General features: G+C 32.5%; 1 protein-coding gene across 1 annotated transcript; it reads left to right on the top strand.

The window, feature by feature from the left end:
- The first annotated feature begins 10,882 nt into the window (after window positions 1-10,882).
- Window positions 10,883-16,960, top strand: LOC114344033 (nacrein-like). The gene is made up of 2 exons (XM_050644851.1): window positions 10,883-10,888; window positions 15,846-16,960. The coding sequence occupies exons 1-2, from the start codon at window positions 10,883-10,885 to the stop codon at window positions 16,200-16,202; spliced, it is 363 nt and encodes a 120-aa protein (XP_050500808.1). The 3' UTR covers window positions 16,203-16,960.
- The last annotated feature ends 8,596 nt before the right edge of the window (window positions 16,961-25,556 follow it).

Below are 25,556 nucleotides of genomic sequence, written 5' to 3'. Positions count from 1 at the left end.
GGTGTTTCTCTTTTGTCGCACTTATGTTTATTAAAGATTTTAATTGAAATCATTATTTTATCTTTAAAATTTTCATTGTTCATTACTTTTTACACCACAAATTTGCATTTGTGGTGAGCTAAATTTAAAGGAAACCAATTGGACGATATTTAAATAGATATGGAGTAAGAGTACCTAAATAAATAACCACTTTTGAAATTAATTCAGGATAGGTTAAAAAATATTTTTACCTTCATATTAAAAATAAAAAAGGATCAATATAAAAGAAATAATAACAATCAATTTTAAAAATCTTACATCTATATTGATTTCTTCTATGTACAAAAACAACAGAAATAAATAAATATTAGCGAAGACAAAAGAAAAAATGTGTTGACACTTAATAATATGTTAAATAAACGTATTGATTAGTCTGATGCAAGTAGAACTAGAACTGTTATATGGAGCTAATCTGGATCGGTATAAATTAGATGAGAAAGAAAAAAATCTAATAAACAGTTTCTTTGAGAGCAGAAGGAGAAAGAGTATGGAATATTAGAAAATGAAAACGGCGCGGCAGAATAATCATCGATAAAGAAGTAAAAAAGGAAACGCGATAACGATATCTGGAACAATTGTTTTATCTGATAAGACACGAAGAAAAGCCAGAAATTGCTATCAAAACTGTTTCTGTTAGCTGTAACCTTTCTGATGTTTTTGTGTCCAGCATGCCTACTACGATACGGTCTCGGATCAATTCCTCCTTCAGTTGCCCATAATTACAATGTTCTGCTAAGATATGTAGGCTAGTAATAAATAAGTCAATGGTTTCACCTGGTTTTTGTACTGTAGAATTGAATTTGAAACGTTCATATATAATATTACGTCTAGGGATAAAATAGTTGTCACAAACATTTAAAACTTCCTCGTAAGTATCTGGAATTTTTTGAAATTGTATCAAAATATCTTCGGATTCTTCTCCCATAAGGTACACTAGGATATCTATTTTTTGTTTTTCTGTCTTTTGGAGCTGCCCTGATACCGACATGTAGCGCTCCAGCCTCTTCCTCCATGCAGGCCAAATTGCTGGGGCCAAAAAATTGAATTTATCCGGAGGGTTAACATTCAATGGTGCTGGACTTACTATACCTTGAGTATTTGCATCAGGAGTAGTATTAGTAGACATTTTCAGTGTTACTTTATGTCGGGTATGATTTCAACCACAATTGACCACAATGCAGAATATTTTCTTGCCCCTTAACCTTGCTTTGCTACTCTTGGCATGTGCTAGTGGTTAATGGGTAATATAGTTTTATACTTAAAATATACGTGCTGCACTCAACACCGCTGCCACCATGTTTAGTTGGGTTCTTTAATAATGACTAATAAGTACTCTTGATTAAGATATCTTTATTTAGTTTGATCATCTTACATCGCTTGTCCCGGTACCGGTTCCCCGGATCAGACCTAACCTAACTTCATCCTAATCCTTGTTCACCTATATGACATCTATATAGGCAACCAAAGATACACTAACAGAACAAAAACAAAAAATATAGTAAAGCAATGTGGATTGTTTGTGTGCTTGGAAAAAGGTTATCGGTATTCAGCCCGAGAATATACACCTCTAGAGACAGCCAAATCCATAAAAACATGTAGCTTGTTAAGTGAATGTCCCTAAAGAAAACAATAACTTCTTCTTTAGCCTGTTTGCATCCACTCCTGGACAAAGGCCTCCCATGAGTTTTCCACTCTCCTCTGTTTTTTGCTTTGAAGTCTCCCCTTTGCACTCCCCACTTTTGCTTTGAAGTCATCTAACCATCGTTTTTGTGGTCTTCCTCTGCTACTACTATGCTCGCGTGGTCTCCAATGTACAATGTTCTCGTCCACCTTTCGTTGTTTTGCCGTGCCACGTGTCCTATCCAGTTCCATTTCATTTGCGCAATTCTTCCAGTTACATATACCACCTTCGTCCTGTTTCGTACGTCCCATTTCAAATATGTTCTCTCAGAGATACTCCTAACATAGCTCGTTCGATGGCCCTCTGTGTTCTTAATCTATTGACTGATAACCCTGTAAGTGTCACGGTATCCACTCCATCAGTCATAACTGGTAGAATACAACTGTTGAATACCCTTTTTTCTAGGTTTATTGGTATCTTTTTGTTTTTCAACACATCACTGAGTCTTGCAACTGCTGCCCAAGTAATTCGGATTCTTCTAGTTATCTCTGCCGTTTGATTCTGTTTGCCTAGCTTGATCGTGTGACTCTTCGACACTTTCGATCTGACTTCCATCTAAGTCGATTCTGATATTTTGATTTGTCATCACTTTTGTTTTATTTAAATTTATTTTTAAACCGCTTTTCTTCTCAGATTCCTGTTTAAGCATCTTTAGTATGTAGATTAGTTCTTCTGTATTGTTGCTTATGAGCACTATGTCATCGGCAAATCTTAGATGACTTAAAAATTTAAGTGACAATTTAACTTTTTCTTCTAAGACATAAGGCATCTTCTAATTCAATAGTAAATAATTCTATATTCTATATCTGGAATCAATCCTTGCTTTATTCATTCCGTCTAATACGGCCCAGAGTTCTATGGAATCGAATGCTCTATTGTAATCAACAAATGCTGAAGAGGTTCATTGTATTCGTTACACTTTTCGAGAAATGTCCTTATTGTCTGTAGGAGTAGGTGTTCTACGGTACTATAACCTTTGCGATATCCCGCTTGTTCAACAGGCTGGTAACTATCGAATTTATCTGATAGTCTGTTGGTTATTATTGTGGTAAGCAGTTTGTACGGATGTGGTAACAGACTTATTGGTCTGTAATTTTCGAGTTTGTGTTTGCCTCCTTTATTTTGTAGTAGAAGTAGCTGCGCATTTTGCCAAGTGGTTGGAATAGCAATATCAAAGAGGCACTTCTTCATTAGGATTTTAACTGCTTCCAAGGTAGTTTGACCTCCATCTCTAATCATCTCTTTTGTTATTCCGTCGTCTCTATATTTTCCATTTTTCATTTGATTTAAGGCATTTATAACTTCCTCGTTAGTAATAAACCATACCATAATAATAACTTTAGTAATAAACTATACCATTTATACTACAGCCAACGATCAAATGTGTAATTTGGAGAAGTGTCAGAAGAAATGGAGATAAGGAGAGGGGCCAGGCAAGGTTACATACTGTCGCCGTTATTGTTTAGTTCTTATTCTGAAGAAATCACACAAGAAGCTTTGGTAAACGAGACAGTCGGCATAAAAGTGAATGGAAATTTAATTAATAACATTAGGTATACCGACGATACAGTCATAATATCAGACAACTTGGAAGACTTAGAAAGAATAATGAACAAAATATTAAGATATATGTAATGGAGAATACGGACTCTCCCTTAACCTCAAAAAACCAAAATTTATGAAAAATAGCAAGAACAACAATATAAATGAAATATTAACGGTAGGCGGCCAGCAGTCTGAGAGAGTAAAAAAATATACTTACTTGGGAACGATAATCACAGAAAATAACGATTAGACTGCAGAAATAAGAGAGAGAATTGAAAAAGCACGTGCCAACTTCGTGAAAATGAAAAAGATTTTATGCAGCAAAGATCTAATATTGGCCCTCAAAATAAGGCTAATTAAATGTTATGTACACAGTGTGCTTTACTATGGAACTGAATCATGGACATTAAATCGAAATGCAATAAATCGACGGTTCTCTTAGCAAGACAGAGACGAACTAGTTTTGGTGTTAGTGAAATAGTTTTCAGTATTTTTTTCTGTTAAGTCATTTTTAATATCTTTATTATAACCTTTTTTGTCTTATTCTGAGGTATCTCATGAAACTGATTACGCAAAAAGATCTCATGGGAATATTTTTCCCAAGAAACGCGAGGTTTTCGCCTTGCTTAAACATATTTTGCGGAATTTAAAATCAAAATCCTATTATTACATCTACAGATGCATATAAAATATGATACATCCATGGCCGTCGTCCACATGTTTACAAAAAACATATTGTTTCCATAATCTATAAGCGCTAAAACAAATTTAGCAATTTCCCTATTCTACTTTGCAAAATTCATATAGTATCACAACACTTGATTATACATTTGAGGCATTCGCACTGTCCGTCAACGTGTTAAAAGGTTTATGTGTATAAACAAAATTTGTGCAATGTAATACACTTTTACATGATTTGTCGACAGTGAATGGAAGAGGTCGTAAAATTTTATTACCATCTTTCAGTGTCAGTGTGAGATAAGATGAATTCCTTACAACTGGAATATTTAGTTACGGAGAAACATAATATGTAATTAGTCTATGTTGTGAGGCCGCTCCCGTCTGAAAAAAAATTCTGATTTGGTTTCTTTGCGGATTCCTATTTAAAAATTTAAATAAATCAGAAGAGTGCCAGCGAAATGTTTGGGCAAAAATTGTTAAAAAAAAATGTTTCTAAACAAATTCACAAGATTACCATTTTTTGTCCAGGAAAATATTTTTTCTTGTTTTTTTGGTCATTCTAAGCAAGAAAAATATCTTTTCATTTTTTTCAAAAGTTGATAGTTTTCGAGTTAGAGGTGAACTAAAATCTGAAAAATGCGAAGATAGACATTTTCGAGGCGTAAAAACTCATATTTAAATTATTATATTTAAGGTTGGCAAGTCCTTAAAGTGAAGTTTAAACATTCATTTTTGAAATTCTGAGTAGTAATCAGGTCTAACTTCAATTTAGACCGTTGTTTTTTAATTGTTAATTATGCGCGTCGATCCGATTTTAATGCCAATGCAGCAGGCTCTATTTCAACAATCTCCTATTTTGCCCTGTAATTCTTTAGGTTTTTTGGCTTCTTCTAAACAAAAAAGATATCTTCTCATTTTTCTGAGAAGTTAACAGTTTTCGAGTTACAAGGGATTTAAAATCTGAAAATTGCGAGAATACACGTCGCTTGCTGAGAAGATTAGTGATGTAACTTCAAAAACGTAGTTTGTAGCGCCTTAACTGTATCATGTATGGATATTGCACGTAGAATATAATATGTTTTAATGTAATACCGCCACATGTTGCGAGTGCTAGGGGTACTTTACAGAAACGTTTGCACAATATTCCGAAGTATGGGAGAGTTGTAGAAGGAAGTAATAGGAGAAACAATTTATGTTTTTATTTAACTATAAACAAATTAAGGAGAAGAGCATGCAAAATATTTTTATGAATACCCTTAATATTGGAGATCGATTTATTCGAACAAGTTGGGCTAAGTCAAAAGAGTATAACATCGTTCAGAAAGATAATAGAGGAAATCATCAAAACGCACAACTATAAACGAGAAACTTAAGGAAACCGTAAGAAAACACATAAATAGCTTTGAGCGCGTAGAGTCTCACTATTTAAGAGCTCAAACTCGTAGAGAATTCCTTGATGGATCATTAACCTTAGCTTAGATGTATAGATACTACAAAGAGTAACGAGAAGAAAAGCAGTTGCCATCTGTCAAAAGATGTACATATGAAACATTTTTTAACACAGAATGTAATATTTCTTTTTTTAAACCGACGAAAGATCACTGCGCAACTTATAAGTCCTGTCTCAATTGCTTTAATTTTACGATTTTCGAAGTAGCATCGCAAACAGTTCCTGCTATTTTTGGCACGAGGCCATTCCTATTCGAGGAGCAAATTAAATTGCAACATGCCTCTCTAGCTATCTATCTACTTTACCTGCAGGAAAAGATATTATTTTTTATTCCGACAACTGCGTTGGCAAGAATAAGAATAAGGCGGTTTTGGTGGTACTTATGTACTTATAATATAAGTACATATTATTATGCCGTATGACATATTATGGGTACATATAATATAAGTACATATTATACATATTATAAATACTACATAGTATGCAGTTACGCATGCTGAAATAAATAACATTACTCACAAATTTTTAACTGTTGGTCATACCCAAAATGAGGGTGATTCGATGGATGCAGTAATCGAGAAAGCAAAAACACAGTTTAACTCAATTCATGTCAGTGGCCACCTCTAATAAGTGCTGCAAAAAGAAAAACGGTAGGCCCTATAAAGGGAATGAAATGGACGCTGAAGACTTTTTTGACTTCAAGTACCTTTCAAAAATTTTTGGGCAAAAATTCACCAAAAATTCGGATAACGAGAAAGTAATATGGAATAATATACAAATTCTTAAAGTAGAAAAGTGTTTTCCTACAAAAATTTTTTACAAAGTTAACTTTGACTATACAACCTATAAAACTATTGACCTTTCTACTCGTCGTTTTTCTGATAATAATAATATTTTAGAGCAATATAACTCAAAACCAGCCTACGAAAAGCCTCCTACTGTAGGAGAGAAAACAAAAGAGCATTTACTGGAATTATGCAAAAAAAAATCTTATTGCAAATGTACATCAATCATTTTATTTCAATTTGTTGAGTTAATTTCACTTTGTTGTGATTTATAATATACAATAATTATAATTATTAGATAAATTTATCTAGTAAACTACCATTTATAACTTTGTCTGGTTTTTCATTGTTAATCTGTATAATCGTAGCAGTTATGGTTGATGAGTTATTTAAAAATATAATGCAATACCGCCATATCTTACAAATATTTATAATGGTTAAATATTGCTTGTTTTTCAAAAAAGATATCCATTCGTGTGCTATTGAATTACTAATATTCTAATATTCAATTACTTGTCTTAAAATATCTATTTTGTAGAAGAAGAAAACCGCAGTTGTATCGGTATTGAATGGGATGTGCGATATATTAATATAAATGTGAGCTTTTAAGCTTCGAAAATGCGTATTATCGCATTTTTCAGATTTTAAATCGCCCCTAACTCGAAAACTATCAACTTTTGAGAAAAATGACACGAACCTTTCTTGTTTAGAATGACCCAAGAAACCTAAAAAAATATTTGCCGGAGCAAAAAATGGTGATCGTTTGAATTTCTTTAAAAAAAAATTGTTTAAACAATTTCTGGCCAAAAATTTCGCACTCAGATTTCCTTAAAGGGGACATTTTTAAATAGGAATCCGCAAAGAAACCGAAACATAATTTTCTTTCAGACGGGAGCGGCCTCACAACATGGACTAAATGTTTCTTGCTATTAACATTGTTATTAGGCGTTGGTAAAATTACTGTTTAAACAATTTGGCATCATAGCCAATTGAGCCGATGGGTGTAACGATAAAAAAGTGTTCAGGTTTCTACATATTACTGAGTCATCATGTAGAAATCTACAATTAAGTTGAAAATGTTACCACAATGGCATGCTACAGTAGAGCCATCTCTAGGATCAGAAACAAATTAATTAAGGGTTCATATCAACCTTAAAGTGATGAAGGATGGTTTACCCAGAAATCCAAATTTTATTTACTTTTATTATATTTAGTCGGTATGATACCTATAATTCTGGTGATTCTTTTAAATCCTCTATTGTTAAGAGAATTTACACCTTTAACCATAGTTTTACGATTTTCTAACGGAAATTAACAAGTTATTTTAAATACGCCCCAATTACTTCTACTGATGTTGAAAGGAGTTTTTCAAGTTATAAAAATATTTTATCTAATCAAAGAATATGTTTCCTCGTAAAGAATTTGGAAAAACACATTGTAGTGAATTATAATCGAAAATAATAATATATTTATAGTGATATTGTTGTTTTATTTTAAATAGTAACTATTGGTAGCAGTTTTTGTAAAGACTGTGAATAAATTGCATATATTATAAAAAATGATTTTATTTGAAAGATAATAAATAAGATTTCCGCTCCCCCTATAAAAGAACCCCTTAGAATAGAATAGAATAGAAAATTTGTGGTTTCTCGAAATGCGCATTTTTTGAATTTTTATGCATATCTTGCGCATATTTCGTAATTTTTTACCGCATATATATGCGCATATTTCATCAAAATTGATCGCATATAAATCCGCTCCCTAGTCATCACATTCCTTTCTTGTGAGTCATTCGGTAATGAGTTGTGAAGATATTGGCGAGGAACTGATGTAAACACCTCACTCGCATCGATATCGTATTTCGGTCAATATTTCCGTCAGCAGCAGCAGCAGTGGCAATAGCTGAGTATAAATCCTGCATTATATAAAATATTGTTTATTATTTTATTTCAATTATTTTTAATTGTTTTATTACAGTAAACTCTGTATCTGGGTCTTTTCGTCTTCTTTGTTTAAAAATAAAAGTTTCCTATACCTAATATATAAATATGTGTCCAACTTAAGTGACTTCTTCTTCTTGTAGTGCCTATCCGTTTCGAATGTTGGCGATCATCATGGCAATCTGTACTTTGCACACTGCTGCTCTAAAAAATTTGTGTTTGTTGTGTTGAACCAAGTACGTAGATTTTTTCAGCCAGGAAATCCTTCGCTTTCCTTCTATTTTTCCTTGCAAAATTAGTTGCAGCAGTCCATATCTTTCACTGTTCCTCATGATGTGACCGAGGTATTCGATTTTGGCTGTTTTTATTTTGATTAACAGCTCTTTTTCTTTTTACATCCTCAGCAAAACACCCTGATTAGTAATGTGATCAATATAAGATATCTTCAGGATTCGACGATAAAGCCACATTTCAAAAGCCTCAATTTTCTTGCAGGTGGCCTCTCCGAGAGTCTACGACTCAACTCCGAAGTTGAAAAAAGTCTACAATAATTTATAGCACTTCAAATATTTGCAATTTATTTGAGATAAAAATGATTAATTTCGTGTTTATATACACTCAAAAAATTCTAGGGGACACCTATATTAACAGCTTTAAATCAATGTGAGCTGCAAATACAAAAATAAATTTATGATTTTAATAATTTTTGCTGTTTTTTCAATTATTGTACAAACTTAGACGGTAATTCTGATAAGAATGGCTATCAAAAAAAAAATAACAAATCTTCAATATGCATTTTTGTCCATAAAATAAGAAGTAATATTTATTTATTGGTACTTGATTTCTGATATCTATGTGGATTTTGTATTTAGTTTTGCAATTGCCAATAATGGAGAAATATCATTTAAATCGCGAAATGCAGTGGCGCGCTATCGGGATGCTTAGGCCTTGTAGAAGTCAAAGAGACTTTGCTGAGGTCCTCCAAACGAACAGTAATGTCATTAATTGTTTGTGGTTAAGGTTTCTTGAAACTGGTGACGTTGCTAAACTTCTTACAGGCCGTATAGGGATAACCGACCAGATTGAAGACCGTTTTCTTAAGTTGAAGTCTTTGTGAGATCGCACTATAACTACATCACAATTATAAATTGCTAAAAGAGACCCATTAGGGGGTTGTAAATTGCCAAACTGTTAGAAATAAACTGCATGAAATAAGTTTAAATGCTCGTAGACCTGTAAGTGTGCCTGTGTTATCCACAGGAAATCGCGCTAATCTACTTCAGTGGGCACAAGAACACGCAAATTGAGTTAGTCATGAGTGGTCCTCTACTTTGTTCACAGATGAGTCCTGACTTTGGATTTGCACCAGATACGAGACTGACAAGAATCTGGAGATAATCTGACAATGCTGAACGATTGGTGACCGTGCAGGAGGTCCATAGACAGCAAGGCGGCTGTATAATGGTATGGGGTGGCATTACTCTTGGTAAAAAAAAACTCGCTTGTCTGGATTTCTAAATTCAGCAGACTACCGCGATATTATTCTCGAACCTATTGTTGTACCCTTTGCATAACAAGCTGGTTCCCAATTTCAATTAATGCACGACAATACACCTCCACATACTGCCAGGGTCTTGCAAATATTCCTCGAAGATAATGAATTTATCATGGCCTACATAATCGCCAGATTTAAACCCAATTGAGCAAGTATGGGGCATAGTCAGCACATACATTTTACAACAAAATATTGCGTTCAACACAAGGCAGCAACTGTTTGAGGGCCTTTCATCGGAGTGGAGCAGAATACCGCAGCAAGACACTGACCATCTGATCTGATGAGTTAGACTAACAGATGTAGGGCAGTTTTCAACAACCATGGAGGTCATACACTATACAAACTTAACCTAAAGACTACTTTGTTGAAAGTTGAGGACAACAAATTAGTTTTTTTATTTTTTTATGTTACCATTTTTTGATCTATGGAGTTTTCTCTTAATCTTTTTAAGAGCTATTGCTATAATTCTAAAAAATACTGTTTGTTTTATATTCGGGACACTTGTTTATAACTTTTTTTTTTTTTAATTTTAAATAAATTATTTGAAATCCTTCTGTAATGTTTGTTTTTGTCCCCTAGATTATTTTGATGTGTATATTTGCATATTTTTCATACCTCTTTGCAATTTAGAAATAAGTGTAATGTACGAATTATAAAAAATCAATTGATTGCGATAAAAAACATAAATAATCGGTTTATTTTGTAAATAATGAAATCAGTAGAACCATTAACACACTATTAAATTTTTCGGTGTAGTGTTATCCCATAAAATATTATAATCAACCTAAATACTAATGCGCAATGTTATCGATTTCCCAAATAAATTTTTATTTTTTATTAAGAACAGTAGTTTTAAAATAATTTGGATTTTGAAAATTACCTAAAGTAAGTGTAGTAAAAATATATATAAACCTCAGAAGTAGGTAGTATAGATACAGTTCAATTTCGAGTGACAATTTTAAACAGCTTTAGCCAAATTTAAAAAAAAAAAACAAAATGGTAAGAAAATTTGTTTGTAGATTGACTTAAATTTTTACTTGTGGTGTGATGTTGTGTTAATCTGATTTTTTGTATAAATTTTTTGTTTTTTTTTTATTGCCGTTTGTCGTTCTTTTTGTGACCTAGAATTTTCCTATTTTGGTCTTGCCATAACCTGACGTGATTAAACATTTTTCATTTTTGATTATATTGGTTTAATTATATTATATGGAGGTATATATTATAATGAGGTCATTATTTGCAAAACTTTCTCTTTGCTTTTTGGAAATTTTTTGGGAAATTGAAGAAAAAAACGATTAACGGCCAAGTAGTTTTTAGCTCACAACGTAAAGAATTTTATTAATGTTGCTTAAACTCTAAGCAACTCTAAGCAAAATTAATAAAATTCTTTACAAATGTTGAATTTTACAAAAAACAAAGTGGAAAAAATTGATAACTTGAACTAAAAACCAATACAGTTAAACAAATGCAGTGCTCCTGATCCATCTTAAATTCCCACATTATTTGTTGTATCGTCTTCTGTCCTGTGTGTTTTGTTTTATTTTAATTTTGATGTGAATTTATTTATTTATTTATTGACGAATTTTAAAACACAATGTAGGTATACCACCAAAATATATTTTATTACTATTCCTTTCTCTTATCATTATCTGATTCAATAGTTTAATATCTCTTCACTGCTTATATCATTAAAACATAGTCTCAATTTACAATCAATTACTATCAACTGAATTTTAATTCCTTCCTTTGCTTTTCTACTCTAATTCTCCACCCTTTAATTTATATCTTAACTTCATGTACCTATATTGTTGTCTATCAATTCACATCTATTACTATTTTATTATATGACTGCTAATTTAATCTTTTAGCTACAATTTTTAAGCTTTCCGATTTGTCATCCCTTATACGCTATGAGCTCGTAGGTAGAGGCGATAATTAAAAATTCGCGAGTGTCAGTAGTGACAAGTCTGAAAGCTTTTACTGGAAATTTGACATAAATGTCAAAGTGATTAATTTAAAACATTTAAATTAAAAACATTAATAGCAAATAATATTAGTTGGTCAAAGCTGTGGTGTATATTTTTACCTTAAATATAGGGTGAGGCAGATAAAGGGCCTATTAGAAATATCTCGAGAACTAAAGGTAATAGAATCATGAAAATTGGAATACAGAGGTTTTGAGGTATGAACTAGTTAATGAAAATATTTTAGTCTCTTTGCTACTTCCGGTTATACCGGAGGTTGATTGTAACTTCGTTTTTTTTAATGGAACACCCTGTATATTTTTACATTTTTGGATTCTGCTCGATGTCTTCTTTCTTAAAATATGAGGTTTTGTAATATTATACAAGGTAGTTTAAAAGCTAATTACGGTTTTTTATTTTTGTAGCAAACTTCACACCCTGTAGAATTGTACTGATTTGATATCAAAAACTTCATTTATATTTAAGTGATTTTTAATATAGTCTTTTATTATTAAAAATTAATCATATATCGAAATGTTTAATTTTAGTATACAGGGTTGGTCGAAACTCGGAATGAGTATTTTCTGAGATTTCTTAAATGGAACACCCTGTATTTTTGTATTGTAATGAACTGATATTTTATAGTACTTTTTTATTTCTTAAGTATTCCCTAACTGCTTTAATTTGTAAGTTATTCGTAGTTATTTAAGCCAAACATTAATTGCAACAAAATTTACGTGAAATTTTAGGTTTGCCGTGAAAATATTCAATCATAAATAATTTTTTGAAAATAAACACATATTAATCTCGACTGACCCTTAATTTATTAATACTGGTTGATATATCAAAATACCTAGGTAGTTAAGATTGTTGGTGTGTTTAATATGTATTAATAAAAACATACATTATTCTATCTAGTTGGCTATGAATTTATGCTTAAACATTTTCTTTACTTAAACATTCTACTATTTTTGAAGTTCCAGTTGCTTTGCTACCATTACTAATATGAATTTTTCTAATGAGGAACTGATTCAAATGTTTTTTGTTCTAAGAGAGTATAACAAATAAAAATATGCTACTAGCAATAGGAATTTATTATCAGCAATTCCATGATTGGTGACAACCAAAAAGAAAACTTTTCAAAATTTACGAGAGCGGTTTCAACGAACTGGACATTTAGATTATGAGAAATCTGATTGAACAAACACTATTTATTCTAAATGAATAAAATGAATTAAATGTTAGTGTCACTGAGGGTCTGCGTATTAGTATGAACGTTCTCGTAATCTAAGTGTCTAGTACGTCGAAACTATTCTAGTAAGCTTTGAAAAGTTTTTCTTCTTGGTTGTCGTCTATCAGGGAGTTGCAGATGATAAATTCTTATTGCTAGTAGTACATTTTTGTTATACTCTCCTAGAACAAAAACTTTGCTAATCAGTTCCCCATTACAAAGATTTATATTAGTAATGGTAACAAACCAACTTGAACTATAAAAATAATAGAATGTCTAGTGTTTAATCAAGTGTAGTGTCAAAGCCATAGTCAACTAGGTAGAATATGGTTTGTTTTTATTAATATTTTATGCACCAACAATCTTAACAACGGAGCCATTTTGGTATCTCATCCAATTTTAATAAATTAAGGAACATTCTAGATGAACATGTATTTATTTTCAAAAAATTATTTATGATTGAATATTTTCACGGCAAACTTAATAAAATTTCACGTAATTTTTGTTGTAATTAATGTTTGGCTTAAAGAACTACGAATAACTTACAAACTAAAGCAGTTAGGTATGGGGAATGCTTAAGAAATAAAAAAGTACTATAAAATATCATTTCATTACCATACTAAAATACAGGGTGTTCTATTTAAGAAAACTCAGAAAATACTCATTCCGAGTTTCGATCAACCCTGTATACTAAAATGAAGCATTTCGCTATATTAATATTTTTTGATAAAAATAGACTATATTAGAAATCATCTGAACATAAATGGAGTTTTTGATATCAAATCAGTACAATTCTACAGGGTGTGAAGTTTGCTACAAAATTTATAAAAAACCGTAATTATCTTTTAAACTACCCTGTATAATATTACAAAACCTCATATTTCAAGAAAGAAGACGTCGAACTGAATCAAAAAATATAAAAATATACAGGGTGTCCCATTTAAAAAAATGAAGTTACAATCGACTTCCGGTATAACCGGAAGTAGTAGAGAGACCAAAATATTTTCATTAAATAGTTCATACCTCAAAACCCCTGTATACCAATTTTCATGATTCTCTTACCTTTAGTTCTTGAGATATTTCTAATAGGCCCTTTATCTGCCTCACCCTATATACTTACGTTTTAAATACTAAATTTAAGTTTTTTTAATATCTCGTAATATGTAATTATAAATTAATCTAAGCGTTATCTACACGATAATTGTGAAAGTATCCGAAGTAAGAAATTAATATTTCATTAATAGAACGTTAAAATGATTAGCAAAATCTTTAAAAAATCGATTACAATTTAATTACTTTTTTGCGTTGTAAATATTAAGCGATAACAATTAAATAATAAATTTAAAAATTACCGGTGAAAGTTGCATTAGTAATCCGCTAGGAGCGACACCAGCGAAGCTCAGAACGTATACGCTATGAGCTCGTAGGTAGAGGGTATAATTAAAAATTCGCGAGTGCCAGTAGTGACAAGTCTGTAAGCTTTTACTGGAAATTTGACATAAATGTCAAAGTGATTAATTTAAAACATTGAAATTAAAAACATTAATAGGACATAATATTAGTTGGTCAAAGCTGTGGTGTATATTTTTACCTTAAATATACTTACGTTTTAAATACTGAATTTAGGTTTTTTTAATATTTCGTAATAAGTAATTATACCAATATTGGAAGGGAAGAAAAAGAAATAGATAAAAGGTTATTGAAGGGAAGTCGAGTTGTGGGTGCCTTAAACACGATATTAAAAGCAAAAAATGTATCAATAAATGCGAAAATCAGAATGTACGAAACGATAATACGGCCCACAGTGTTGTATGCGAGCGAAACGTGGGTAATGAATCAACAAGAGGAGAAGAAGATACAGATATGGGAAAGGAAGGTCCTGAGAAAGATTTTTGGAGATACAGATAGCAGAGAAAACCTGGAGGAGACGAACAAATGAAGAAGTAATGAGGATGTATGGGAGACCAAAAATAACGACAAAAATACGAGCCCAAAGAGTTAGATGGCTGGGACATATTACTCGAATGTCAGAAAGTAGAAACGTCAAACGAATATTGAATGACAGAGCACTGGGAAAAAGAAGACGAAGTCGCCCAAGGAAGAGATGGTTAGAGGCCGCAGAGAGGGATTTAGAAGAAATCGGGGTGAAGGACTGGAGAAAGAGTGCAGAGGACCGAAAAAAATGGAGAAATATTATCCAGAATTTAGAAGCCGTAGGCCTATAAGGCCTGTTAGCGCTGTTATATATATATATATATATATATATATATATATATATATATATATGTAATTATAAATTAATCTAACCGCCATCTACACGATAATTGTGAAAGTATCCGAAGTAAGAAACTAATATTTCTTTATTAGAACGTTAAAATGATTAGCAAAATCTTTAAAAAATCGATTACAATTTAATTACTTTTTGCGTTGTAAATATTAAGCGATAACAATTAATTAAAAATTACCGATGAAAGTTGCATTAGTAATCCGTTAGGAGCGACACCAGCGAAGCTCAGAGCGTATACGACCACTACTCCTCTCATTATTATCAAAAACTTATTTTGCTTCTATTTTTATAGTAAGTGTATCAGTTTTTTAATGTCCCAATATCCATCGATAAATTGTTATGATTTTTTTTTGATGTTTTGGTTTTATTTTGCTTCCTAATTAAATAACTTGCACAAGCAATTTATGTTATGTTATTACGTTTTACGTTGTTGTGCTATAATCACACTACTCATTAACTTGCTCATCACATAAACGTATCTTCCTTTTTTAACATTATTTAAGAACAACACATTTTTCTTACACACCAGGATTTGTAGTGGTCATCTAGTTTGTCATCTAGTTTTTCTCCTTTATATTTTTATAGTAATAGAAAAGTTATTTCAAATATGTATTTTATGATTTTGAAAAAATATAACTGCGTTTGCTATAAATGGTAGAATTTATTATAATTTTTTCATATTTTTAGGTTTTAAAACTAGGGTTTGCATTAGTTGCCATTAGTTGCATTTCTTATTACGTACTAATACCTGTCGGGGCCAAAAACTTTGACCCGCACCATGTTCGTCCTGATACTCCTACCGAACAACCAATACCAGATAGTCCAACTTTGGGTCATGCACATCATCAACATCATAATGGTCATAATGGGCATAACGGACATAACGGACACAACGGTAACAACGGTCATCATGGACATAACGGACAGAACGGACATCATGGACAAAATGGGCATCATGGACAAAACGGTCATAATGGACATAATGGTCACAATGGACACAATGGACATAATGGACATAATGGACATAATCATGGTCATTACTAGATTCTTCCATAATTTACCAATGTTAAAGCAATTTTAGTATTTTTGTATAATTTTAAATCATTTTGATTAAAATGGTGTTATACACTCACGGACAAAAATATTGAATGTTTTGAAAATAACGTGCGAAATAAAATATTTTGTGCTGCTCCCCGGTGTCATAGAAATATGATTTCTTTTCCTAATGCTACATTTTAATGTATCATATACATGGTATAATCGGATTTAAATTTAATATGGGCTATATGGTGGCCAATACAATTTTTAATTGAATATCATCAAGGTAAGTATTCACTATTCTACAGACATGAAGACCTGCGTCATGGTGCACTAACATGAATTTGTTATCCAAAATGGTCGGCAAGTGGCAAAACATGATCTTCTAAAATGTGTTTATGTACATATCAGCTGTCATTCACTCAATCACCTCCACAAGTTCGGTATCTCCTTTCCAAGAAATACCACTCATAGCACTATGCCGCCACCACCAAAATTAACACTGTGTATGAGGTTACATCTGGCATACCGTGCAAGATTTACAAAACTTCGTCTACAAAAGAGTTGGCAAATAGTATGTCAGTTGTAACCTCATACAGAGCGTTAGTTTTGGTGGTGGCGGCATAGTACTACGGAGCGGTATTGCTTTGAAAGGACATACCGAACACGTGAAAGTGATTAGGCGAATGCCAACTGATGTGTACATAGAAAACATTTTAGAAGATTATGTTTTGCCATTTGAAAATCATACTGGATATAATATATTGGTGCTAATGCACGGCTTCATGTCGCTAGCATAGTGAATATGTACTTACCTTTACCTTGATGGGATTCAATTTAAAAATTATACTGGCCAGTAGTATATAGCCCAGATCAGATTTAAATCTGATTATAGTATTATAGCATTTATGTGATACTTTAAAACATCGCATCCGAAAAAGAAATTCTATTCCTATGATATAGGGGGGCTTAGGATAGTAGCACAAACAATTTCATTCCACATGCTTATGCAATACTTTTTATAGTATATAATTAGTATGTAATTTTTTACTATAGAATATAAACATTAGTAATTTTTAACCTAAACTAATTTAAACAACAAAACAACTTAGTGATTGGAATAGTTGTAAACTAAATCTAAAAGTAAAAATAAATTTCTCTTTTTCGGTGTACAGTGTAAAACAGTTGCAAGAAAAAATAACCATATTTGGTGCTACTATAATATGCGGTATAATTTTGTATAATTTTATATTATAAAAATTTATATTATAACATTTTATTTTATAAAAATAATGTTCCTATCTATTATCGTGTGCAAAATAAGCTAATTCTGTGGCTTATTCCCAACTAAAATAGAAAATTGATATGACAAGGTATCAATTTCCGAAATCAAAATAATAATTCTTCTGATTTATGTGCCTTATTCACTTTGTAAAGATTTTTGCTGGCACTGTATACCTACTGTTGTTGCTAAACAATACTATAATCTTTTAAATCTTTTCTTAGAAGGGTTTGCACGCTTTAACAAAAATGTTTACAAAGTGAATAAAACGTATAAATCAGAAGAATTACCATTTTAATTCTACAAACTACTACGTTGTCATAGCTAAAAAATTGGCTTATTCCCAAATGAAATAGTAAATAGAGATACAACGAGGGATTATTTGTAAAATTAAAGTAATAATGCTTCCTATTTATGCATTTATAAACGTGACGCTAGAGTCTACCGCGTAGACCTCATCCGCATACTATAGCAGCACCATTTATAGATGGTTATAGAGCAGTGGTTCCCAACCTTTTATGTCTGGCGACCCACCTTCTGATATTTTTTCATATTAGCGACCCATCCCTCACCCATGATGATATATATCTACGTTATTCAGCTACTGTAAGAGCCAAGCCGCGACCCACCTGAAGCCTGTCCGCGACCCACTAGTGAGTCGCGACCCACCGGTTGGGAAACGCTGTTATAGAGAATATTTAACAATCTACCTGGGAAGTACACCAATGACAAGACAAAAAAAGAAAATCACAATTTTATATATAAAGGTGCAAATTTAATGCTCTTTTTGTCAAAAAGTGTTCAAAGTTTTGGATCACCAGGTGTCAGGTCAGATCTTGCCAGCCAATTCGACTGTACCTAATGTGTTTCACGAAATATATTGTCCCCCATATACAAAAAAGCAGGGATACATTGTATACATATCTATGTTGCTCTCAAAAAAGGAAGCATATCATTTTGATATAGACACAAATGACCAATTGGTACATGTGATATTGCAACAGATCAATGACTTGCCTATAGTAGTCCTGTCGCCAGGAGGGGTACAACTGCCTCCTTAATTCAGATGGACTTACCCAAGATTTTTTTATGTATTTTGACCCATAGAACACAAATTTTTTGGGTAACAGTTGATCCGGATGTCGATAAGATTGTTATAAATAAAGAACTTGAGGAATTACATAACAGCGATTTTTCGCAAAACAAAACATTTTTTTGTATTTTTTGGGTGATTCTCAGCAAAAAATGGTCCTACAAGTTTTTTCGTAGGATGTATAGTTTTCGAGATAAACGCGGTTGAACTTTCAAAAAATCGAAAAAGTGCAATTTTTGAACCCGTATAACTTCTGATTAAAAATAAAATAGCAATGCTGCTTACTGCACTTGAAAGTTGTCAAATCCTATCGGTTTTGATTTTTTTTTCGTTGCTAAAAATTAAGTTTTTATTTATTAAATAAAGCCATAAACACATAGTGTTTCCCGTGTCCAATGCATGCGTTTTAATGTACGTAATCTACGTGTAATTGTATGTATACGCGCCTACTTGTTTGATTTCAAATGAGAAATGCATTGAAAACATCATTCAATCACTATGTGTTTATAGCTTTGTTGAACAATAAAAAAATTAATTTTTAGCAATGAAAGTAATCAAAACCGATAGAATTTGACTTGAACTTTCAAATGCGATGAGCAGAATTGCCATTTTATTTTTCAGTCAAAAGTTATTCGGATTCAAAAATTGCAATTTTTCAATTTTTTGAAAGTTCAACCGCGTTTATGTCAAAAACTATGCATCCTACGAAACAACTTGTAAAAACCTTTTTTGCTTAAAATGACCCAAAAAATACAAAAAAATGTTTTGTTTTGCAAAAAATCGCTGTTATGTGATTCCTCAAGTTCTTTATTTATATTATAACAAACTTATCGACATCCGGATCGACTGTTACCCAAAAAATTCGTGTTCTACGAGTCAAAATACATAAAAAAAGCTTGGGTAAGTCCATCTGAATTAAGGAGGCCGCTGTACCCCCACTGGCGACAGGACTATAGGAACTGAACTAAATGAATTTCATTGTGGAGCAGAATACACTTCAAGCTCTACTTTGGGCTATATATAAACAATCGCCATTCAGTTGTATTGTAGGCTGAAATTTCCAACTTTTTCATTAAACCGCGTACATTATGGAAATAGACAAATCCACCGAAATCACTTCGAAAGTATACTAGAAACTGTCTATATTTTATCAAAATAAGTTTAAAAAAGCTCAAAAATCAAAGTCAACAGAATTTTTTTTAAATTGTTTGCCAGTGTTATTTATACACCTTATTGTAGTGTATAAAAGCCTGCGTGTGTAAGCCTGCGTAAAATCTTTGATTTTGTCAAAGTAGGCTCTCCAAGCACATCTTTGTTTTTGTCTGCAGATTTTCGTCAACTCTCTGAGATTTGATTGATAAATCTATTAATCCTCTTTGAGGTTTACCTTTTTTAGTATGGAACGTTTTTCTCTATTAAAAACTGTTCTTGGTGTCTTTCTAAGGTGTTCCAGTTCAGTGCAACACCAAGACCATTGGTTTTGCGGCTTTCCTGGACCATCTTTATCGGACAGGATTTCTTATAAGCATAGCTTATTTTGTTTTGAATAGATACCATATACCTTTCCAATTCTCTATTAGTTCCCGGAGTAAAGGCTTTTTCGTTCCGTAGAGCATCTTCTAAGAGACGGTTGTAGAGTTCCACATCTGTCCTCCGACCGCGAGATTTGATAAGGTTTGTGTTTCAGACTAATAGTATAGGTCAGTCAGTGGTGGTCAGACATAGAGATGTCCTCTGATATTTCTGAATTTTATTAGATATTTCTGCTATCGCCAGCGTAATATCTATGACTGTTTGGCGACGAACATTGATAAAGATAGGTTCCGTGCCTCTATTTAAGATATGCAAACCATTCTAGTAATGTAGTCATACAGAGATTTACTTCGAGCATTGATATCTCTGTTGGCCCAGCCTAGATGGTAAGAGTTCGAATCGCAGCCAATAATTAGTTCTAACTTCTGGCTGAGACAATGGTCTACCAAATTTTCCATCTGCTTTGTTGGTGGTAGGGTGGCTGCATCTGGGGGAAGGTAGTATCAACTCTCTACCGATGCTAATATCGACTCTCTACGTTTGCCCTTTCCTTTACTTTAACTGAAATGTGTGTATTAATTATGGGTGTATTGATTAAATAAAAATAAAATTTTAATCTAGTCATTCGGGTAAATGCCATCAAGTGAAATTGTTATATGGAACTACAAATAGCTTTTACTAAGTATCAGTATGCACAAATGAATATTAATATTCTACCGTTAACCACATTCACTTAAGTAAAACAATACAAGAAAAGCAAAAACAAAAGAAATAAAAATATGATCTACTTATCTAAAAATAACAACACGGCACAATAAACATATGTCTTGACTTAACCATTTCATTTTCATTGCAAATAGATCAAATAATACGCATTTCTGCACTTTCCATATCATTAGCAGTAAACTTTTACTTAATTGCGTCTTCCAACTTATTGGAATTATAAATAGCTTTTAACAAAACAAACCTAATTGTTCTTATGTACGTAGTAAGGAAGCTTACTAGCAAAAGCAATAGCTGCCGGACAGATCCCGTTGGAGGTGACCTAAAATATTAGGTTTAAGTAAACATATTATATTTTTGATTGTCTTGAACTAGAATCTGTAGATTAAAGTCTTTTTAATATGGCTCTGTTATTAGTTTCTTGTTGTATTTTAGTATTAACTACTTATGAAAGATGAAGTAGTTTTCAATCATAATAACAATATTAATAATATTTAAAAATATTAAAATATTACTAAAAGATTTTTAAATTGAAAACTTATTGGTCCATTTTCTTGGTAACACCTCCAAGGCTTCTAAAATTTGCAAGCCAGATGGATGCTGAAGCGAAGAAGACAAGAGGGAATTCAAAAAACTTACAATTCACGACCCCGTCTGTTCAGCTGGTAAATTCCAACAGAAAATGGACCTACTTACTCAAAGAAGTAACGACCAATATAAAAATAAAATAAAAATCCCATTTTTATTCAGTTGCAATGCGAAGGCAAAACAATCTTATTTTTCACTTAGAATACGGAGCGCAGTGCCAGCACTCTGAATCGACGATTTTGGACTCTTGTTGGAGTCTCATCGGAGAGAACGTAGGCCTGGTGCTCCATACTCTAAGTGACCAACACCGAGAGTTTATCCCCCACAGACCAACTGACGTGAATGGACTAGGTGACTAGCGTCATCTGGCAATTGAAAGATGAAGTAGTTTTTTGAATTCCCTCTTGTCTTCTTCGCTTCAGTATCCATCTGGCTTGCAAATTTTAGAAGCCTTGGAGGTGTTACCAAGAAAACGGACCAATAAATTTTCAATTTAAAAATCTTTTAGTAATATTTTAATATTTTTAAATATTATTAATATTGCTATTAGGATTGAAAGCTACTTCATCTTTCAATTGCCAGATGACGCTAGTCACTTAGTCCATTCACGTCAGTTGCGCTGTGGGGGATAAACTCTCGGTGTTGGTCACTTAGAGTATGGAGCAGCAGGCCTACGTTCTCTCCGATGAGACTCCAACAAGAGTCCAAAATCGTCGATTCAGAGTGCTGGCACTGCGCTCCGTATTCTAAGTGAAAAATAAGATTGTTTTGCCTTCGCATTTCAACTGAATAAAAATGGAATTTTTATTTTATTTTTATATTGGTCGTTCCTTCTTTGAGTAACTAGGTCCATTTTCTGTTGGAATTTACCAGCTGAACAGACGGGGTCGTGAATTGTAAGTTTTTTGAATTCCCTCTTGTCTTCTTCGCTTCAGCATCCATCTGGCTTGCAAATTTTAGAAGCCTTGGAGGTGTTACCAAGAAAACGGACCAATAAATTTTCAATTTAAAAATCTTTTAGTAATATTTTAATATTTTTAAATATTATTAATATTGCTATTAGGATTGAAAGCTACTTCATCTTTCAATTGCCAGATGACGCTAGTCACTTAGTCCATTCACGTCAGTTGCGCTGTGGGGGATAAACTCTCGGTGTTGGTCACTTAGAGTATGGAGCACCAGGCCTACGTTCTCTCCGATGAGACTCCAACAAGAGTCGAAAATCGCCGATTTAGAGTGCTGGCACTGCGCTCCGTATTTTAAGTGAAAAATAAGATTGTTTTGCCTTCGCATTGCAACTGAATAAAAATGGAATTTTTATTTTATTAACTACTTAGTTCAATTTATTATTTTCTTGGGAATAAGAGACGATTTCACTTTAAAATAAGTTTATTTGACGTTTAGATTTCTACTTCGGAAATTGTTCTCAAAGTACAAAACATTTATAAATTATCTAACAATAAAACATTGAAAAACTTGTGTTTTACATACTTCCACAAAATTTATTATAAGTTAATATCACTACAGCTGCTTTAAAAGACTGCTTTTCTCAAGTGATGTAATTTACTATTTATCTGCACTTTAAAGTCTCTAACTTTAAATGTATATCTAGCAGATGGCTGAAGTAAAAAAGTTACTAATGGAGCTGATTTACCTATTGTGGCAAATGTAGTTTGTCATGTTATTGACTCTCCCGTAGTTCCGTCACTACCCATCAACTTAATATTAGGAAGTAACTTCATCTCTCGTTTTTCTCTCTCGGTAAATTTTAACAAAACACCCCGTTAATTACTTAAATCCTAAGTCTGAGTTTATTCCTTTTCCTTCACTAAGCTCAATTGATCATATTAATCCAAAGTTAAAACCTTTAGCTGAGAAAGTTGTTGATAGTTTCAAGGAAGTCGAAAATAAAAATTGCATTGAGCGAACTGACAAAATCCAGCAGCCCATCATTGATACTGGTGATGCTATACCTGTTTCTATAAAAGACCGTTTCCTATGTGACAATAAATGACCGATTTTAAATCGCAAAGCGGTGCTTCCCTGTCTTACTTGCAAAGAAGAAAACAGGTGAATTCCGATTTTGTTGTGTCGCTAGAAGCCGTAATGAGGTCATTCGTCATTATTTTATTCCAATTTACGGTCACGCCTTTGGTCTTTGCAATTCTGCCCAGACTTAGCAGAGATTAGTAGACCAAACTTTCGGTCCAGAATTTGTAACTTAGGTTTTTACCAATCTTGATGATGTCATTGTCTGTTTAGCCAATGCTGAAGAACATATTTCTTTATTACAAAAGGGTAAGCATAAACTAAAAGATACTCACTATCAATTACGATACTGATAACTGTGAGTTTTTTAAAACCTCTTTGAGATATTTCGGGTTAATGATAATTCGCTCAGGTCAGATCCTAAAAAAAATTACTGCCATGGTCAATTATCATCGACCGACTAATACGATAGAAACAAAAAAATTTATCGGTCTTTGTTCCTAGTACAGACGTTTTGAAAAGGATTTCTAAACTCTTGTTTCTCCTTTCTTTCCATAAAAAACCCTAGTATCTTCCCCAGTACTTCAGTCTTTCTTATCTAGTCTGAACTGAACTCGCAGTCAGTTCTCTACGAACGCAGAGAGAAAGTTTTCTGGGACTGAAAGGTAATGTTTAGGTGTTATCTTTGCTATTGGGAAGTTTTGTCCTTATGTCGATGGTGTTAAATTTTAGAAACTGTTTGCTTAATTCGTAAACATCTACATGTCTTTCCACCAAGAGCTAATCATGACTATTTCACGAGAAATTCTACCTTTGACGTCTATTTACCGACCCCGTCGTCTGAGTTAGTAAAGAAATCTATATTATATTCCGCAAAAAACTGTACAACCATCTCCCTCTATAACTTAAATCTGCAGCATCTTTCTCCAAATTCTGTAAAATGACAAAAGCCTACCTATCTGAAAGACCATATTAATCAGTCGAAGAATTTCTTAATCCATAACTAAGAAATTACAGTACCCTTTGTACAAGTAGAATGTTTTTTATCTATATTTGGGTGTCATGTGCAGCAGCTTAACTTTTAAACTTATAAGTAACTAAGGTAGACCATATTATATGCAATTTGCAATTTATTGTTTCTGTTTTATTTCATTATTAATATTTTTTAAATTATATTGACGATTTATGTAATTTTAGTAAATTGTATTGTTATTGTTATGTCTTCATGACTTCTTATAAGCTTTGTTTATAAAATTCTACAATTTTTCATGACAATAAAGCATATTTCTATTCTATTTTATTCTAAATTCACTGTCATTACTGACCCTTATTCTCTTCTGCAGCTAACTATTTTGAAAGGACCTGTTGGACGCCTATCTCGCTGGGCCATGCGCCTGAAGTAATATGATTTTCGTATTGTTCACCGCAAAGCGCCATTTCACAAGATACCTGATACTCTCAGCAGAATACCTACTTAGGAAATTGCCTATCTTGGAGTAGATGGTAAACCCATGGTTTGATAACTTGCCAACTAAAATTTTGAATAATTCCGATAAATGTCCCCAATTGAAAGACGAAAATAAAATTGTATATCAAGTTATTCCATATTGTTTTCCCTTTATTTTAACCTCGTTGAGTGGAAAATTCTCGTGCCCAAACTACAACGTCATACGTCCTGACATAATTAACTCTTGTCACGAATGCTACTTGTGCTCTCACGAGTGTCAGAGTGTCTATAAAACTGTATTAATAAACGTCATTACTGGCCTATGATTTGAAAGGAGATATGGCCTGATATGGTCGTGCATGCAAACGTGAAATACTGTCAAATACTGTGTCTGATACTGTCCAAATGGGAAAGATGGGTCAACAGAAAAAAGCTGAGTATCTTTGGCAAATTATCGCTGTTAATCTTATAGGTATCTCCTCTAAAAACTACCGCTTCTAATATCTGTAATTTTTTGATAACCAAGTTTTTCTATGTTTGGAGTTCCTCAACATATTATCTGTGACAATGCGTCGGATCTAATTTGTAAAAAATCTGTTCCATAGAGGTCTTTCTCCACGTCCATCAAGTTAGCAGAACAGAGTCAGCAGAGCACAGTTATTATACCATAAATAAGTGTAAATAATAATAATAAATTTTTTCTTA

Source organism: Diabrotica virgifera, chromosome 2 (assembly GCF_917563875.1).
Source record: "Diabrotica virgifera virgifera chromosome 2, PGI_DIABVI_V3a".
In the NCBI taxonomy this organism is placed as follows: Eukaryota; Metazoa; Arthropoda; class Insecta; order Coleoptera; family Chrysomelidae; genus Diabrotica; species Diabrotica virgifera.
This window is presented reverse-complemented; position numbering and strand designations above follow the sequence as displayed.